General features: G+C 62.6%; 1 protein-coding gene across 2 annotated transcripts; it reads left to right on the top strand.

Annotated features, from left to right (window-relative positions):
* Positions 1-3,522: 3,522 nt before the first annotated feature.
* On the top strand, positions 3,523-11,432 carry TNFRSF14 (tumor necrosis factor receptor superfamily, member 14). 2 transcript variants are annotated; one of them, XM_011987215.1, is made up of 8 exons: positions 3,523-4,428; positions 5,372-5,480; positions 5,971-6,096; positions 7,451-7,606; positions 8,253-8,343; positions 9,307-9,455; positions 10,487-10,518; positions 10,747-11,427. In XM_011987215.1, exons 1-8 carry the CDS (start codon positions 4,360-4,362, stop codon positions 10,861-10,863), a joined length of 849 nt encoding a protein of 282 aa, XP_011842605.1. In that variant the 5' UTR covers positions 3,523-4,359; the 3' UTR covers positions 10,864-11,427. The 2 variants fall into 2 exon arrangements, with proteins under 2 accessions (XP_011842605.1, XP_011842606.1); XM_011987216.1 differs by lacking the exon at positions 9,307-9,455 and having other exon boundaries at positions 10,747-11,432.
* The last annotated feature ends 7,486 nt before the right edge of the window (positions 11,433-18,918 follow it).

The raw sequence follows: 18,918 nt of genomic DNA, 5'->3' as shown, positions 1-18,918 counted from the left end.
ACCGGCCACCTTCCACCTCGCATGTGCGTTTATCCATGAAACGCCCCAGTGGGACCTCCTGGATCAAATAGTGTAATGATGTAAACACTGAGTATTGACCTGGAACCTGCCTCTGAAAAGGCCGTGCGCTCCCGCCTGGGATCCTGCTGCTCCTGTGCCAGTCGCCCCGCACACGCCCTGCTGCCTCTCTGGGCCACCTCAGCCTTTTCAGGTTCCTGTGTGTGCACTGAGATGTCCACCCTGGCACGCTTCTTCCCCTCAGCAGGTGGTCCCCACACTGTGCCTGCCCAGCTCAGAGCCCAGAGGCCCCCGCAGCTCCCCACAACTTCATGGTGCAGTGACCTGAGGCCTCCCCTGGCTCAGTCCCTTTCCCAGGGTCAGGGGTCCATTTATTGAACCAGGACAGGAGGTGCCTTCCCCCGAGCTCTGTGATGGCAGTGCCCAGACGCCCAGAGCCTCTTCTGAGGTCTGCCTCTCCTTTGCTCCCCCAGGGAGGCCCCGCTGGCCTGGACCCCAGCTCTCCGTGCCTCGGTTTCCTCACCTGGAAGGTGGGGATGTTGAAGGTGCCTGGGTTGTGGCTGTGCACTAACCTAGGGTGACTGTGAGCTTCGAGAGCTCGAATGTCTGGAAGGAAGGGTGCCAGCTGGGTGGGTGTGAGTGTCCTGATCATGGACACAGAGCGTGGGGCCCCTTGGAGGGCTGGAACCCAGATGGCGGATGCCCGGGTGGTGGGACACAGTGGGGCTAGAGGGGAGGGTCTGAGGAATGTTCTGGCCACAGAGACCCCAAGCCCATGGGAGGTCTGGAGTTGGTCACTAGGAGGGAGAGGTGGGGAACAGAGCTGGGGCCCAGGGTCCTGATATGGGGTGAGAGGAGACGCCATCCCTGAGGCAGAATGGTGGCCAGGGGAGGGGAGGAGGTGGGGGAAGCAGACAGTGGGGAGGCGGGGGGAGCCCAGAGCCAGGAGTGTCGGGGGCGGGTACCTGAGCCAGAGGCACCCTGAGGTTTCCCAGCAGGCAACTGATACCCTGGCCTGCAGCGTGGAGGAAGCAGGGCTGGACTGGAGGCCTGGGGACGCCTGGGGCTGCCCCAATTCCCAGCAGACGCCTCACCCTCTGGGAAGCCCCAGCTGCCCCAGATCTCTCCCACAATGCTCTGACCACCCCCAGCCCCCAAGTCCTCTCCCTTCTGTCCCCAGGCCCGAGGCGTTGGAGCTGCCCCTGCCCTAGGCCATGAGAGCTGGACACAGAGTCTTCCAGGTTCTGAAGGCCTCCTGCACCAGCACCTGCTCCACCCTCCTGCCCTCCCCGGTGTCCTCCCCTGTATGCAGACCAGGCCGCCCACCTGGGTGACCCCGGAGCCTCCCCCTCACTCTTCCGTCTGCTCTGCACACCGTCCAACCAGCCTGACAGCTGCCCAAAGCCTCCAGAGCACACAACGGGCCTGGTGTCTGTGCCTCCCTCTCGGGGTGGGCCACGGCCTGCTCTGTGTCCCGTTCCCTCCCCACTCATTAGCGGTGGACCCCAGCTTCCCTCTGCAGCAGCGCTCAACTCCGGCACTTTCTCAGAGAAGCGCAGCCCACCCCGCCCCCTGCAAGCCCCTCTTCATCCGTTAGAGCCCCCCGTGGCCTGGGCAGTCCATCATGAGTGTCTGCACCACACGACTGTAGATGTTTGGCTTCTGGACTCAAATCCTTCACCAGACCATAACCAGGAGGGCAATGACCAGGCCTCGGCCTCAGCCCCCTGCCTGACCTGCACTGGTACAGCTTTGGGTCTGGGGAGTCTCCGGGACAGCAGGCACGGGGCTGGGGGGCTCACCTGCCTCCCTCTCCCTGCTGGTTCTGGTGGGCCCGGGGATGGGGGCGGTGATATCCTGCAGGCAACTGTGTGGGTGGGGATGGCTGCGGGCTGTGGAGGGCCCCGTCTCCCGCCTCCCTGGGCTGCCTCATTTCCTCTCTGATGCCCTGATGACCCTGGTGTCCTGGACAGGGCCTGGAGGTGCTGGTGCCGGGAGAGCCCGCGCTGGATGGATGAAGGAGTGAGTGCTGTACTTAGTGGGGGGCGCTGAGCGCTGGGTCGGGAGCCCAGGACCTTTCCTCCTGCTGCCCGGGAGGCAACACCCCGGACCCCTGGAGTCTGCATTCCAGGAGAGCGGGCAGACCACAGAGAGGGGGAAAAGGGGCAGAGGGCCGAGGCGGGCAGACACATGGAGCAGGGACCGGGGACAGGGCTTATTTAGCAATCAGAGAAGGCCTCAAGGAAGAGGTGACGTTTCAGCAAAGACCTGGCACTGTCTCCACTCTCGGTGGGGCAGACGGGCTCCCTTCAGCCCCCTTGAGGTCTGGTACCTGGGACCCTATGTCAGGCTCGGGGCCTTGGCGTGGGAAGCTGAAGTGGGGTAGGAGGGGCACGGAGGAAGGGGCAGGAGGGGCCGAGTCTCACTGATGCCTGTGTTAGTCTTGTCTCTTGCCATGCCTCAGTTTCCCTCCTTCCCAGGGTGGGGTGGATGAGATGACTTGAGGACGTGTCTGAGAGAGTGGGGTTGGAGGCCTGTACCAGCAGGCGTAGGCGCTGTGTCTGCTCTTGGAGGCTGGGCGTTCCTGGGGAGTTGGGGAGGGAACGTGCTGTCCCTGCACCCTGGAGCCCCCATACCCTCCTGGGGCACCTGAGAGTGGAGGATGAAAGGGGCCCCCTTCTTCTTTGAAAGCCCCATGCAGCTCTGTGGGCTGGGGGGGCTCTGTGTGTGGGGGGCATTCCTGGCAGGGGGCACTGAGGGCCAAGGATGTGAGTGCACCAGGGAAACAGCAGAGAGGGCTCCTCTCCCAGGCTCCAGCCGTGGGGTGGGAGTCCACGCTCCTGGGTGTCTCTTGGGGGCTTTTCCTCCACTGGGCGCCACCTGGTCCCCCACCCTGCCTCAGAGTGCTGGGGTCTGGGGCCTGGGCTCATCCACCCCGGACGGTGGTCGGCGGTGCACCTGCCTCTGGAGCTCGGGATGCTTGGTCCCACAGGGGCGCACACCACAGCCTGCCTAACCTCACCCCTGCCTGCTCGCTCTCCAGTGCTGGCCTGCGGGGCCGCACACTTTCTAGTCGGGGTGCGGGTCCCGGGCTCCTGCCACAGCTTCCTGTGTCCAGCCACCCTGCCAACTCTTCTGCAGGTCAGGGTGGGCACGATCCCCAAGGTCCTTTCCACCAGATGCCACTGAGTCCCCCAGGGGCCAGGGCTGGACCCTGGAGGGAGTCCCCGACAGAAGTCAGGACCAGGAGGGGCTTGGGGCAGTCCTGGGCCAGGCGTCCAGCAGATGGGCTTGCTGGAGGTGGGAGTTCCTGGTGTAGAGCCGGAGCTCCCAGAGGGGGTGACCGGGACCTGCTCTGGGCAAGCACAGGCGGTGCGTGACAGACCTGGGCTTCCACTGGCTGCACCACGTCCAGCAGCAGGAAGGGGCCACGGGGCACTAGTGTCGTCACACAAGGTTCCACGTGATGCGGGGAGTGAGGCCATCACGAGGGACTCACTGGTGCCTGTCTTGGGGCTCTGGGGCTGTGGGCCGCCTCCGTGCAGTGGTCTCCCCACCGCCAGGCTCTGCAGGGCAGGGAAGCCCAGTGGGGCACAGGGAGCCAGGAGGCTGGGGTGCAGGGTCCACAGGGAGACCGGGTGAGGCCAGCAGCCTTTCCAGCCCGAGGAGCGTCTCTGCAGGGGGAGTAAGAGCTGCGCTTCCACCCTCCCAGGGGACGGGCGGGGGCACTCTGGGCTTTTCCCATCCCTCACACAGGGACACAGCCCTGGTGGGCCTGTGACTGAAACTGGCCAGACCGCATTCTGGCGGTTTGATTCAGAAGGGAAGTTTACCCTGTTCAGCAGAAGTTGAGATGGGAACAGGAAACCCACAGGGCCCCTTTATTCGGCAAAAATGTCAATCAGCGCCATGGGGAGCAGCCAGGGGTCCCTGAGTGTGTGAGGTGGGGAAACACAGATGCACTTTGGGGGGCTCCCCCTTCTACAGGAAACCCAGGGCCGACTGGAAAGGTGCCGGGGGAGAACTGGCCCCTCCCATCAGGCGCCTCCTTCACACTGGCCCTTCCCCTTGGCTTTGCCTGGACAGCTCCTGCCTCCCGCAAGGCCCACCTGTGTCCCCCAGCGCTGCTCCGCCCAGCAGGCCTGAGCCCCTTTCTGCTCCCAGACACCCACCGCTGCCCACTCTCCTGCCACTGGGGTTCTGAGGCACAGCTTGTCACACCGAGGCGGTTTCTCTTTTGCTTTCTCTTTTAGCCGACCGTCGCCAGCAATGGCGCTGAGTTCCTCTGCTGGAGTTCGTCTTGCTAGCTGGGTTCCTGGGCTGCCAGTCTGAGCCTGAGGCATGGAGCCTCCTGGAGGTTGGGGGTCTCCTCCCCGGAGACCCGCCCCCAAAGCCGACATCTTGACGCTGGTGAGCCTCGCAGATCCCACTTCTGACCCCAGGGCCTCCCAGAGATCTCTTCCCCATGCCCCTGTCCTGGCCGTTGCTGGGTCCTGCGTCCAGCCTGTCCCCGGCTGCCCGGAGATCTCGGGCCAACCCAGACCCCCAGCACTGGGCTTACCACAGTGAGGTGAGTGGCAGAGCAACAGCCCTACCCAGCAGACCTCTTTCTGTGTGTGCTGCCCGCTCACCACTCCATCCACGGGCAGCTGGTGAGCCCCCATTGGCAGGATGTGGGCACTTCTGGGGGCTGGGTGTCTCTGGGCGTCTCTGGGCGGGGCCCTGGAGCAGGTGACCCAACTCTCCGGCAGCCCTGACCTTGGTGACAGGTGATAAGATCAGTGTGCAGCAGGGGGCTGGACAGGGGTGGGGACGCCCTCCGTGCTCATGTGACCCTTCTGTCTGTCCAGCCCCTTTCCCCATCAGGGGCTCCCGACTGCCCATGAGCCGGCCCAGGAACGAGGCCACAGCAGAGCCACCCTCCCTGATGTGACCCACTGTCTGGCTTGTGAGCCCCTGGGGCCCGTCCCCGGCTGCCCCTGATGGCTCTTCGGGGTCAGCAGATCCAGCCTAGGCCAGCAGGGGGCCGACAGGTTGTCTGCCCAGTGGGCTCAAGGCTCCCAGGTGTGGGGTGGGGAGTCCCTGGCGAGGGCAGAGTGCCAGTTCCCAGGGCTCCATGCTGCAAGGCAGGGTCATCACGGCTGGAGGAAGGGCGGTCCCCACCCAGTCCCGGGCTCCACAGGTTGGCAAGGTTGTCCCATGAGCCTGGCCCGGGGCCCGCTTCTCTCCTCTCCACCAGGCACTGCCGCTCCTCCCCACTGCACAGAGGGGAGACTCAGGCTGTGACGCCAAGTCTGGCAGAGCCCACAGGGGCAGCCAGGACATCTCCCAACGCCTGTCCTGACCCCCTTAGGTGCTGTATCTCACCTTCCTGGGATCCCCCTGCTACGCCCCAGCTCTGCCCTCCTGCAAAGAGGACGAGTACCCAGTGGGCTCCGAGTGCTGTCCCAAGTGCGGTCCAGGTATGTGCGGCCCTTTGGCGGCCAGCTCCGTGGGCCGAGGGCAGACACTCTTGCCCTGTCCTGCCCCAGACACCCCTGTGTTCTCTGCTCCCTGGCCATGGGTGTGGGCCCAGGTGCACGGACATGGAGGGCAGGAGCCCCAGGCCAGCAGCTTGGACTCTTCACCCTGGGGGACCCTCACAGTCACACTGCACGGGAAATGGTCTGAGAGACGTGGCTGACCCACCGTGACCAGAGACACAGGCTCATACCAGAGCCGGGCCAGGTGTCCCAGGAGGCCCCACGTGCTTCCAGAACTTTCTGATTTTCCCCAGAGCGGCTCCACTCGTGGCTGATGGGCTGCTGTGTCCCTCGGGGAACAGCTTATGGGCCATTTGGGTCCCCTTAGCTGGTGTCTCCCTGCTCGGGCTCCGGGCGCAGGCGGAGTGGTGGATGGGCTCCCGAAGGGGCCTCCTGCAGACATGCGAAGTTCCCACTCTCTGCGTGGCAGGTTTCCACGTGAGGCAGGCCTGCGGGGAGCAGACGGGCACGGTGTGTGAACCTTGCTCTCCGGGGACCTACATTGCTCACTTCAATGGCCTGAGCAAGTGTCTGCAGTGCCAAATGTGTGACCCAGGTAGGAGGCCAACACAGCCGGCCCAGCCTCTGCTCGGGCACCCCACACCCTCTCTCCATGACCACAGCGCCCCAGGAGGGCCCTGGCTGCCCCAGGCCAGGTCCCGACCCCATCTCCATGAGTGCACCCTGCAGGGGACGCCTTCAGGCCAGCCTCCGGCCCCCGTCCGCCTCTGTCTCACCTCTCACTTTGTCACGAGGCCATCAGGTGGGCCATCCTGAGCTTGGCGACTGACCATTAGCCCTCGTCCTTGGCTCCTCTGGTGCCCTGGGTGGGTGCCCAGACCTCTCCTGTTCCCACGTCCCTAGCTGCAAAGTGGAGTGGGGTGGTGCTGGGGCTCTCCGGCCGGCACTGGGACCCGCTGCTTCCCCACAGGGCTTCTTGTCCCTTTCTCCTCCAGATATTGATTTCCCCATGACCTCAGGGGAAGGGGTCACCTGGAGGCTGGTGCCCACCTGAGTCCAGGCAGACAGAAAGGGGAGCCAGACCCAGAGGCGTGCCTTTGAGTCACTGAGCGCAGAGCCTGTCCATGGCGGCCAGTGGCTTTGTCCTCTTGGAGCCTCATGCCAGGCTCAGCATGGCAAGTGCTCCCTGGGGTCAGGCAGTACGGCATCTGCAGGACAGGGCTGATGGCACACCTGGGGGCAGGGCCTGAGCCTACAGGGAGGCACGAGGCAGGTGGGCTAGCCATGAACAGAAGAGGAAGCTGGAGTGCTTTGGGGGTTCATGCATGCAGGCTGGGATTTGGGGCTCACATCTCAACCTGCGTGCCCCCATGCCCCTCCCCTCTTGTGAAAGCACCTGTCTGCCTGGGCTGAGGATGTGGGGGCACAGGTGGCAGGTGAGGCTGCCCTCAGGAGGGGCTCAGGCCCAGCTGGTACCTCCCCTCCACCAGTACCTGAAGAAGTGGGGCTCTCACCCTACCTGCCTCTGCCATTGGAATGGCCTGGTTTGCACAGATGGGAAGCCCATCTGAGGGGCAGGTGTCTGGGGTGGGCACGTGGGGTGAGGACCTGTCTGAGTTACCCTGTCCTGGAACTGACAGTGCGAGCTTGGCATCCTGCCCATCTGGCAGAAGGCTAGTTTCTCCAGGAGGCCTGGCTCCCGTTAACAAGGCCCTCCCAGGACCCGCCTTCAGGCCCTCATCCCACACGCAACTCTGCCGTCCCTGGGTGTCCCTCCCAGCCTCAGGTCTTCCATGCCAGGCACCTCCGGGCACCTCGTTTGGCTGAGCCAGGGGTTCAGCCTGGCCGGGGGCCCTGGCAGCAGTCCTTGGCCTGTGGATGCTGTTCTGGCCTGTGGGTGGTGTCCTGGCCTCCACGTATCCCTCTCAGCCCCTCCTCTTGGACCCCAGCCATGGGCCTGCGCACAAGCCGGAACTGCTCCACGACAGCGAACGCCCTGTGTGGCTGCAGCCCAGGCCACTTCTGCATCATCCAGGATGGGGACCACTGCGCCGCGTGCCGCGCTTACGCCACCTCCAGCCCGGGCCAGAGGGTACAGAAGGGAGGTAAGTAGTGGGTGGCAGACATCCCTCCCATTTCCACCCTGGTCCCTAGTGCCCCGCTATCTGGAGCCCCAGGTCTCCTTGACGTCATGGCCTGCCCAGGGGCCCTGGTGAGACAGAACCTTGGCCAGCACCAGGCCCACCCACTTTAGTCCTGTCCTGGAAGCAGCCCAGTGGGGAACAGGCAATGGAGGTGGGGGAGGGGGCAGGGAAAGGCCACCCCAGGTGGCTCCACCTCGGGGTTCTGGGACTCCCCAGTCCCCAGGCCTCACTCTCGGGTCCCAGGCATGGTGCCTGGGTTTATGGGAATGACCACGGTCAATGCCACTGTTCAAGCTAAGTCTAGGAGGAGTAACTGTCCAGTCCTGGCCTGGCACCTGGCCGGGCAGCCCCCACAACACTGCAGGATGTGGACGCAGAGGGACTCCTGGACTCATGAAATTCCAACTACTCAAGGTCCAGGACAGCCAGAGCCACCGCCCCAGGCCTCACCTCTGATACTGCCAACAGCGGGCCTGGCCCTCCCGGCCAGGCCTCCCATCACCCGCAGAGCACCCAGGTCTAGAAGCTCACAGACAAACAGTCCCTAGCCGCCAGCCCCTCCCCGCCTGGTGCCCTCAGCGTCCTCTGCCTGTTACTCTCTTCTCAGGCACTGAGAGTCAGGACACCCTGTGTCAGAACTGCCCCCCGGGGACCTTCTCTTCCAATGGGACCCTGGAGGAATGCCAGCAAGGGACCAAGTAAGTGGCCCCGGGGGAGGCCCAGCGCTGTGCCCTGGGGAGGGGGCTCCACGTTGCTTCCCTGGGAGATGACCGTCTTCTCCAGCAGAAAGGCCTGAAGGTCCCACCCTGGATGGCACCCTGGTTACATGCCTGCGTCCAGGAGAGCTGCATGGCTGAAGCCTGTGTGCCCCAGATAACCCCTTCCATGGGCCCAGACAAAGCCTTATCAGATCCGAGCTTCCTGGAGGCTCAGGATGGGCCTTCCCAGAAGCAGGCCCAGAGGCAGGCTGCCTCCAGAGCCCCTGTTCCCTGACACTCCTGGGTCACTGACCCAGGGTGTCCCTGAATGTCAGGGCCATGGGAGGAGCCCCTGGGCTTCAGGGGAGGGGGAAAGTGAGCACTCTGCTCTTCGTCTGCCTATGGGAGGACACCTTTAAATGCTGACCCCAGGCCCCTGGTTGACCTGAGACTTCAGAGCTTCTTGGGAGGAGCTGGGGTCCTCCAGTGGAGCCTGGGATGGAGCAGGGGTGGCCCCCAGGGAGGCGGCAGTGGGGCCTTCCATCCTACTCTGCCCTCCTCGTCCTCTGGTCCTGTCCATCTCCAGCTCTAACCGTTTCTGTCCCGACACTGGCTCTCCCTCCACTTTCTGTCCTTGTCTGCCACTGGTCTCCCCTTCTCTGGGGGTCTCTGCGCTGCTGGCTGCCTCCCGCTTCTCTCCCCCTCCCTCTGCCGTCCTGTCTTCTTTGCCCAATCTCTCCTTGTTTCTTTTCTCCTCCTTCCTTCTCTCCACCTCCCCATAGCTGGGCTTGGAAAAGTCAGACAGACCTCTGAGGTCTCATCCTGAGGAGCTGCCACCAGCACAGCCTCCCTGGGACCTGTCTTCACTGCCTGGGGACCTGTGAGCCGGGGACGCTCCCTGGGACTGAGTGAACACCGGGTGCTGCACCTGCCGCTCCCACATCCTCGGCCCCACTCCCGCAGGTGCAGCAAATGGCTGGTGACGGAGGCCGGACCTGGGACCAGCAGTTCCCGCTGGGTGTGGTGGCTTCTCTCAGGGAGCCTCATCGTCTTTGTCATTGTTGGCCTAATACTTGGCCTAATCATACGTGTGAAAAGAAGAAAGTCAAGGGGTGAGCACACGGCAGCCCCATCAGGGCTCATGTCCCCAGTCGTTGCCTCTCGGAGCTCTGTCCCCTCAAACCTGGGAGGTGGCCCCAGAGCTTTTCCAGGATCCACGGCTCCTCCCAGGAGGGGGAGCTGCAGGCTGGGGCAGGTGGGCTTCCTGCTGTGGCTGGAGCCCAGAGGTCAGGTGGCCTCCTTGGGGGAAGGGAAGGTGGGACCCCTGACCAGGGAGCCCTCTGCCGCCCCTGCCCACGCACTCCATGACCCCGTGCTTCCGCCTGCCCCCCAGGGCTGTGGGGAGCAGGGCAGGCTGTGCTCAGCTGGGAGAGGCTCTGGGTTGAGGGTCAACAGCCGCCCTGCTGGGGACAAGGCTATGTCCTCACTGAGTAAGGCCATTCATTCATTCATTCCTCCACCTACCCGCCCTGGTCTGGGCACCTGTGCTGTGCCTGGCCTCCTGGGCACTGACCCAGCAGTGTGGACCCGGCTGTGGCCCTGGGAGCCCTGTGCACAGTCCCTGGGAATGCAGCTTCTAAGCGTTGAGGTCCGAAGGGAAAGTCAGCCCCATCCTCCGGCCAGGCGGCAGCAAAGCCCCCAATCCTCACCCGGGGCCTCCAATGCAGGGAAGTCTCAGGGCCTCAGGCTCCGGGGCAGGCGGGGGAGCAGCTTAGTTTCAGCCAGCTGGGCACCTGCTGGTGTGGTGGGCAGGGCCTCGCCACTGTGAAGCACTTGTCCCCCTCCCACAGATGACGGTTGAATTAGGGTTAGTTATGCACTTGGGGGCGGCAGCTGGGGAGGTGGGCTGGGCGCCCCCAGTCCTCTCACCCATGCTGGGCCTCCTGGGGGGACGGGCTGGGTCAGTAGTCCCAACACAGCTGGCCTCCTCCGCTCTCAGAGAGGGTCAGTCCCTTGGGGACGGTCTCCCAGGGAGAAGCAGGAGTTGGTGCCCCTGCCACCACCGTGAGACCCCAATTGCCATGAGCCTGTGTCCCCTGATCGGACACTGCCCCTGCCTGACCCGTGTGTCTGTGCATTGCAGGCGATGTAGTCAAGGTGATCGTCTCCGTTCAGGTATTGATCTCCTCCCCCTCCCCCTCCCCCCTCCCCGCTGAGTCTGGTGTTTCTGGTGTACATGGTGGGGGCTCCCAGTTCTCTGAGGGTCCTGAGTCCTTCAAGTATAGCCACGGTAGCTCAGGAGAGAACCCACCTCCTCAAATTAAAAACAGTAAAATGAACCGAGAACCTGGAGTCCCAGGGGCGCCTGAGCAGGCGGGGTCTCCACGCTTTGTGTGCCCACAGCGGAAAAGACAGGAGGCAGAAGGTGAAGCCATAGTCACTGAGGCCCTGCAGGCCCCTCCGGACATCACCACGGTGGCCGTGGAGGAGACAGAACCTGCATTCACTGGGAGGAGCTGAAACCGCTGACCTACAGACTCTGTACCCCGACACCAGAGATACCCGGAGCGACGGCTGCTGAAAGAGGCTGTCCACCTGGTGGAACCACAGGAGCCGAGAGGCCTGGGGGCTCCCCCCTGGGCTGGCTTCCATCTCCTCCAGTGGAGGGAGAGGTGGAGCCCCTGCTGGGGTGGGGCTGGAGACGCCCCGTGCCATTCCCATGGGCCAGCGAGGGCCTGGGGCCTCCCTTCTGCTGCAGCCTGAGCTCCCCAGAGCCTTGAGGAAGAGCGCCAGTTGCCTCGCGCTCAGGGACCACACCCCCAGCCCCCCTGGCCAGCCCAGAGGGCCCGCCAGACCCCAGCTGTCTGCCTGTCTGAATATTGCGGTCTTAGCAGGACAGGCCCCGGGCACTGCCTCACGGCCAAGGCTGGACTGGGTTGGCCACAATGTGGCATTGAATGTATATCACATTTAAAGTAATTTTCTAAATTGGATTTGAATTTGGCTCCTGTTTTCTATTTGTTGTGAAACAGTATATTTGGGGAGACGCTGTGGGAAGATGTAAATATCTTGTTTCTCCTCAAACTGTCGCCTCCCGGTGTTTCTTGCTGAACAAGGAGTTCCAGGATGGCTGCTGGGCTGTTTGGGGGATGTCTGACCTCCTCCTGCACGCCGGGGAGTTCACTCCACCCTCACTCCACCCAGGGAGGAGCCCCACCCGCTCCTTCACATCCCAGCAGCTGAGCTCTCAGTGGGCTCTCCTGACCTCGCTGACTCTGTCCGAGGCTGTTGCTGTTGATTCTGATGCTCAAATGGTCTCAGATTTGCCCGACAGAAACCCCAGATCTATATCAGACCTACACTTCCTGACTGAGTTCATGGAGAAATCCCAGCATCAGTGACGCCCACTGTGCCCAGCTCCCCCCCAGCCCACCCACACTGGGAACCCGCCAGGCCCAGGTCCTGCTGGCAGGGGTGTCCCCAGGCCTCTGAGCCACACATGCATTTTGTGCTTGGGATGTGGCCCCTTAACCCACGTCTGGAGTTAGAAGCAGTGAGGGGAACGACCCCGCTGCCATGCCATGAGGATGGAGGAGCCACAGAGCCCTTCTGAGCACGCCCTCTCCACCCCGCCCTGCCCCCTCTCCACCCCGCCCTGCCCCCTCTCCATTCCTGGTCATCTCCTGCCTCCAGCAGAGCCCCCAGGCTGAGCTGCCCACCCCACCTCCTCTCCTGTCACCCCTTGTCCTAGGGAAGCTCTGGCCCAGCGTCCTGGGGTGTGGAGAGGCCCATGCAGGCCAGCTGGAGCCCTGGGTCCCTAGAGAGTAGCTCTTCCGGCTGCCTCACCCCGTGTAACCCACTCCCTGACTGGAGGTGTGCTCTCCAGGGAACCGAGCCTCCCTGTGCACGGACCAGCTCCTGACCACCGTCCAGGGCCATTTCCAAGGCAGCTCTTCAGAGGCCGACCCCGTGGACCTGGCTGTCCCCCAGGGCTGGATGGGAGGCCAGGCCCCAGCTAAGCACAGTCTGTTCTTTTCCCCATAGGCCTGGGGGCAGGCAGGAGCACAGGGCCATGGAGTGAGTGGGCAGGGGCAGCAGAGGGCTCCCTGGTCAGGGGTCCCACCTTCCCCTCCTCCAGGGAGGCCACCTGACATCTGAGCTCTGGCCACAGCAGAAAGGCCACCTGCCCCAGCCTGCAGTTCCTCCTCTTGGGAGGAGCTGCAGATCCTAGAAAAGCTCTGGGGCCACCTCCCAGATTTGGGGGGACAGAGCTCTGAGAGATGACGGCTGGAGACATGAGTCCTGATGGGGCTGCTGTGTGCTCATCCCTTGGCTTTCTTCTTTTCATGCATATGATAAGGCCAAGTGTGGAGACAATGACATTGACAATGAGGCTCCCTGAGAGAAGCCACACCCAGCAGGAGTTGCTGGTCCCAGGTCCGGCCTCCGTCACCAGCCAGCTGCTGCACCTGCGGGAGTGGGGCAGAGGACGTGGGAGCGGCAGGTGCAGCCCCTGGTGCTCACTCAGCCCCAGGGAGTGTCCCCGGCTCCCAGGGCTCTGGGCGGTGAAGGCAGGTCCCGGGGAGGCTGGACTAGTGGCAGCTCTGGGATGCGACCTCAAAAGTCTGTTTGACTTTTCCAAGCCTGGCTATGGGGAGGTGGGGGGAAGGAAGGAGGAGGAGAGAGACAAGGAGAGACTGGGCAAAGAAGACAGGACGGCAGAGGGAGGGGGAGAGAATCCGGAGGCAGCCAGCAGCGCAGAGCCCTGAGAGTGATTTCACTAGCAACACTGTCCTGGGCCGCCTGGTGCCACATATTTGAAAACAGTTGTTTCATTTAGGCTTGTCCACTCAGTAGCTGTTGAATGTGGGAGGGTATCTTGGTCTATTCAGGTTGCTATAAGAATAAAAACTACCATAGACTGAGTGGCTTAAAAAGAACAGAAATGTGGCCGGGTGCCGTGACTCACACCTGTAATCCCAGCACTTTGGGAGGCTGAGGCAAGTAGATCATTTGAAGTCAGGAGTTTAAGACCAGCCTGGCCAACATGGTGAAACCCCATCTTACTAAAAATACAAAAACTAGCCGGGTGTGGTAGCGGGTGCCTATAATCCCAGCTACTCGGGAGGCTGAGGCAGGAGAACAGCTAGAACCCAACAGGCAGAGGTTGCAGTGAGCTGAGAACCCGCCACTGGGCAACAGAGCGAGACTCCATCTCAAAAACAAACAAACAAACAAACAGGAGTTTATTTCTCACATTTCTGGAGGCGGGGGGTCCAAGATCAAGGTGCTGGCTGATTCGGGGTCTGGTGAGGGTCTCTTCCTGGTTCCTAGATGGCTCCTCGTTGTGTCTTGACACAGTGATCAGGGTGAGGGAGCCTTCTAGGGCCTCTTTTTTAAGGGCACTAACCCATTCCTGGGGGCTTCACCTTCACCAACCACCTAAACCCTCACCTCCTCCGTGAGGCCTTCTCTGATTGCTGATAAGCCCTGGCCCCACCCCCTGCCCCATGTGTTCACTGGCCTCAGCCCTCCACCCTCTTTCCCCCTCTCTGTGGTCAGCCCTGCCACGGCCCTCTGCCCCTTTTCCCCCTCTCTGTGGTCTGCCCGCTCTCCTGGAATGCAGACTCCAGGGGTCCAGGGCGTTGCCTCCCGGGCAGCAGGAGGAAAGATCCTGGGCTCCCGACCCAGTGCTCAGCGCCCCCCGCTAAGTATAGCACTCACTCCTTCATCCATCCAGCGTGGGCTCTCCCGGCACCAGCACCTCCAGGCCCTGTCCAGGACACCAGGGTCATCAGGGCATCAGGGAGGAAATGAGGCAGCCCAGGGAGGCGGGAGACGGGGCCCTCCCCAGCCCCCAACCGTCCCCACCACCAAGGTCGCCTGCAGAATATCACCGCCCCCATCCCCAGGCCCACCAGAACCAGCAGGGAGAGGGAGGCAGGTGAGCCCCCCAGCCCCGTGCCTGCTGTCCCAGGGACTCCCCAGACCCAATGCTCCCTGGTGGCCCAGGTCCTCTCCTTCCTATGCCCTTGTGACCTGGGCCCGGGGACACAGGGCCCCTCCCCACTCCTGTCACAGCCAAGGCCTGAGCCCAGAGACCCAGGGATCCCACTGGGCTACACACTCCCCATGAACTCAGGACCAGGGGCCAGGCTGAGGATTTAGAAGGCATTCTGTGCACACCTCCCCCTGGGGCAGATGGGGAAACTGAGGCTGAGACTGGTCCATGTCACAGACATAAAACACAGACCCTCACCCCCAGGCTGGGCCTCCCCCCACAACTCTGCAAAGATTGAGAAGCCCCAGCCCCCAAGAGCTCAGCACCCCGTCACCCCTGCCCTGGGTCTCCGCATCCCGTCACTCCTGCCCTGGGTCTCCGCACCCCGTCACCCCCCTGCCCTTTCGTGAGGCCCTCCACACAGCCCTGACCTGGGTCTCCGTGGATCCCCACAGGGCCAGCCCCACGCCCCAACCTCCCGGCTGGACCATCTCCAAGGGACTGTCCGGGAACCCCCAAGGATGCTTCCCTTTTCTCCTGATGGCAGTCTCTGGGCACAGAGGGTGGGACTGCGGCTGTGGGCACCCAAGGACTGGAGCTCCACCCTAGGGGATGGAGGGCAGGGTCCCGGGGCCCAGCTAAGGGCTCCCCCTCCACTTCTTGGCCTTCAAGACTGGCCTGCACCTCCTCTGCTCTGTGCCAGTGTAGGCCAGGCAGGGGGCTGAGGCCGAGGCCTGGTCATTGCCCTCCTGGTCATGGTCCGGTGAAGGATTTGAGTCCAGAAGCCAAATGTCTACAATCGTGTGGTGCGGGCACTCATGATGGACTGCCCAGGCCATGGGGGGCTCTGAGGGATGAAGAAGAGCCTGGGGGGGCGAGGCGGGCTGTGCTTCCCTGAGAAAGTGCCTGAGTTGAGCACTGCTGCAGAGGGAAGCTGGGGTCCACTGCTGGTGAGTGGGGAGGGGACGGGACACAGAACAGGCCGTGGCCCACCCCGAGAGGGAGACAGAGACACCAGGCCCGTTCTGTGCTCTAGAGGCTTTGAGCAGCTGTCAGGTTGGTTGAACGGTGTGCAGAGCAGACAGAAGCGTGAGGAGGAGGCTCTGGGGTCACCCAGGTGGGCGGCCCTCACGGGAGGCTGCGGGGGAGGACAAGAGGGTGGAGCAGGTGCTGGTGCAGGAGGCCCGTGGAACCTGGAGGACTCTGTCCAGCTTTCAAGGCCAAGGGTGGGGGCAGTTCCAAGTCCTCGGGCCTGGGGACAGAAGGGAGAGGACTTGGGGGTTGGGGGTGGTCAGAGCATTGTGGGAGAGATCTGGGGCAGCTGGGGCTTCCCAGAGGGTGAGGCGTCTGCTGGGAATTGGGGCAGCCCCAGGCGTCCCCAGGCCTCCAGTCCAGCCCTGCTTCCTCCACGCTGCAGGCCAGGGTATCAGTTGCCTGCTGGGAAACCTCAGGGTGCCTCTGGCTCAGGTACCCGCCCCCGACACTCCTGGCTCTGGGCTCCCCCCGCCTCCCCACTGTCTGCTTCCCCCACCTCCTCCCCTCCCCTGGCCACCATTCTGCCTCAGGGATGGCGTCTCCTCTCACCCCATATCAGGACCCTGGGCCCCAGCTCTGTTCCCCACCTCTCCCTCCTAGTGACCAACTCCAGACCTCCCATGGGCTTGGGGTCTCTGTGGCCAGAACATTCCTCAGACCCTCCCCTCTAGCCCCACTGTGTCCCACCACCCGGGCATCCGCCATCTGGGTTCCAGCCCTCCAAGGGGCCCCACGCTCTGTGTCCATGATCAGGACACTCACACCCACCCAGCTGGCACCCTTCCTTCCAGACATTCGAGCTCTCGAAGCTCACAGTCACCCTAGGTTAGTGCACAGCCACAACCCAGGCACCTTCAACATCCCCACCTTCCAGGTGAGGAAACTGAGGCACGGAGAGCTGGGGTCCAGGCCAGCGGGGCCTCCCTGGGGGAGCAAAGGAGAGTCGGACCTCAGAAGAGGCTCTGGGGGTCTGAGCCGCCACTGGGCACTGCCGTCCAGGTTCAGCTCAGGCACAGAGCTCGGGGGAAGGCGCCTCCTGTGCTGGTTCAATAGATGGACCCCTGACCCTGGGAAAGGGACTGAGCCAGGGGAGGCCTCAGGTCACTGCACCATGAAGTTGTGGGGAGCTGCGGGGGCCTCTGGGCTCTGAGCTGGGCAGGCACAGTGTGGGGACCACCTGCTGAGGGGAAGAAGCGTGCCAGGGTGGACATCTCAGTGCACACACAGGAACCTGAAAAGGCTGAGGTGGCCCAGAGAGGCAGCGGGGCGTGTGCGGGGTGACTGGCACAGGAGCAGCAGGATCCCAGGCGGGAGCGCACGGCCTTTTCGGAGGCAGGTTCCAGGTCAATACTCAGTGTTTACATCATTACACTATTTGATCCAGGAGGTCCCACTGGGGCGTTTCATGGATAAACGCACATGCGAGGTGGAAGGTGGCTGGTGTGGGATGTGCCTGGAAGGCTTCATAGCAAAGGAGAATTCTGGAACCAACCAAAGTGCCGCTCTGAAGGGAGCTGGTCCCGTCGGCCCCACCTGCCGTGGAGTAACACAGCTGGCAGTCTCCCTTCTGCCGCGGAAGCTTGAGACTGAAACTCAGGATGGACTGTTGTCAGCACCAGGGCACCATGGGGCCGGATCCCCAGCAGGAGGGGCAGGCGGGCTCGAGCGTCAGGAGGGTTCCCCAGCCCTGGGGTGGAGGCCTACTGAGGACGGCCGAGCAGGGGCAGACGTCCAAGCAGTTCGGGTGGCTCTCGGGGGCTGAGGAGAAGGAGGTCAGGGCTCAGGAAAGCGTCCACAGAGGGACCTGGAAGGCAGAGCTCGGGAACGGGGGGAACTGCACAGACACAGAGCTCCAGAAGGCTGCCTGAGGGTCTCTGAGGCCTCCGGAGTCGGCACCATGCATGTGGAAGGTGGACTCTTCAGCATGGGCGGGGGCCCTAGGGGGACCCCCGGCCCCCAGAACTCACAGGCGGGAGACAGGAGTTCCGACCGCCAGAGGGAGAGTCCTGGAGGATCCTGGGCTGTCGGCAGCCACCCAGCAGGGCCGTCCTGGGAGTGGGGCTGGACTCTTCCTGCAGGAAAGACTGGGCCAGACCTGCTCTAAGAGGCTTCAGAAGCAGCCACAGGAAGACCAAAGTGAACAGGAAGGAGCTGAACTCCACGCCGGAACACAGCGCAGCGTCCTTTAAAGGAAGGCCAAAACAACCCAACAAAAATGCAGGTGATCAAAGCCGCCACAACACAATGTCCACACCCAACAAGAAACTGCCGCTATGCCCAGACGCAGGGCAAGGTGGCGGTGGGAACGTGAGTCAGCGGCAAGAGGCCCAGAAGGGCAGCCACGGTGGAACTGTCAGACGTGAATCCTGAGATAACAATCACAACGTCCTCTAAAGGAAAATGGAAGCCCGGTGTGAGAAACGGAGGACAAAACAAAGAACCAGGTCTGAAATGAATAACGTGCTTGTAGGCGCACCAGTCCCCTCGGGCGGCTGCGCAGTCTGCCTGGCTTCCCCGACAGAAATGCTGTCTCAGGCTCGGAGGCTGGAAGCTGGGGTGAGGGTGGCAGCAGTTTTCGTTCCCTGGGAGCTCGGCTGTGGTCTGCAGATGGCGTCTTTCCGTGTGTCCTCTCGTGGTCTCTTGTCTGTGCGTGCTGCTCCCGGACGTGTCTCTGTCCAAACTTCCTCCTCTCAGGAGGACTCCAGGCTTTCTGGATCGGGGCCCATCCACATGGCCTCATTCAGCCGGTCACCTCTTTACAGTCCAATCTCTGCATCCCGTCCCATTCTGAGCGTGAATTCTGGAGGGATGCAGTTCAGCTGATAACAGTAGGATTAGGCCAGGTGTGGTGGCTCACACCTGTAATCCCAGCACTTTGGGAGACTGAGGCAAGAGGATCGCTTCAGCCCAGGAATTCCAGACCAGCCTATGCACAGGCAAAACCCTGTCTCTCCGAAAAAGACAAAAATTAGCCAGGCCTGGTGGCGCACACCTGGAGTCCCAGCTACTTGGGAGGCTGAGGAGGGAGGATCAGTTGAGCCCGTGAACCCCAGAGGTCGAGGCCACAGAGAGCCATGATCACACCACTGCACTCCAGCCTGGCCAGCGACGGAGGAGGCCCTGCATCTAAACAGAAACAAAACCAGGAGGATTAACAACAGATCAGACAGCTCAAAAGGAAACACCAGGGAACGTGAAGATACAGTATCAGAATCTACCCCAAATGAAAAGCACGCAGAAAATGAATAAATGAATATGTTCTCAAAGATCTCCTGGAAAATATCGAGCTGCCTAACAGAAGTGCAGTTAGAGTCCCAGAGAAACAGAGAGAGGCAGGAACAGAAAATCATTTCAAGAAAAAGCGATGAAAATTTTCTAAACTACAAGAAAACTGTGATCCCACAAATGCAAAAAGATCAACAGACCCCAAGACGGATAAATAGAGAGGCACCCACAGCACAGCAAATCCTAATCAAGGCCCGGAAACCAGGGACACAGAGGGGACCTGAACACCGGGCTCAGGTGAGGCCACCTTTGGG

This window comes from Mandrillus leucophaeus, unplaced genomic scaffold, assembly GCF_000951045.1.
Source record: "Mandrillus leucophaeus isolate KB7577 unplaced genomic scaffold, Mleu.le_1.0 Scaffold305, whole genome shotgun sequence".
Classification (NCBI taxonomy): Eukaryota; Metazoa; Chordata; class Mammalia; order Primates; family Cercopithecidae; genus Mandrillus; species Mandrillus leucophaeus.
This window is presented reverse-complemented; position numbering and strand designations above follow the sequence as displayed.

Excerpts from the sequence above, each read along its gene's own strand:
- TNFRSF14 (XM_011987215.1), top strand. The coding sequence starts at position 4,360 with ATGGAGCCTCCTGGAGGTTGGGGGTCTCCTCCCCGGAGACCCGCCCCC. Across the intron at positions 6,097-7,450 it reads GTGCCAAATGTGTGACCCAG|CCATGGGCCTGCGCACAAGC; the intron begins GTAGGAGGCCAA and ends CTTGGACCCCAG. Across the intron at positions 9,456-10,486 it reads GAAAAGAAGAAAGTCAAGGG|GCGATGTAGTCAAGGTGATC; the intron begins GTGAGCACACGG and ends TGTGCATTGCAG.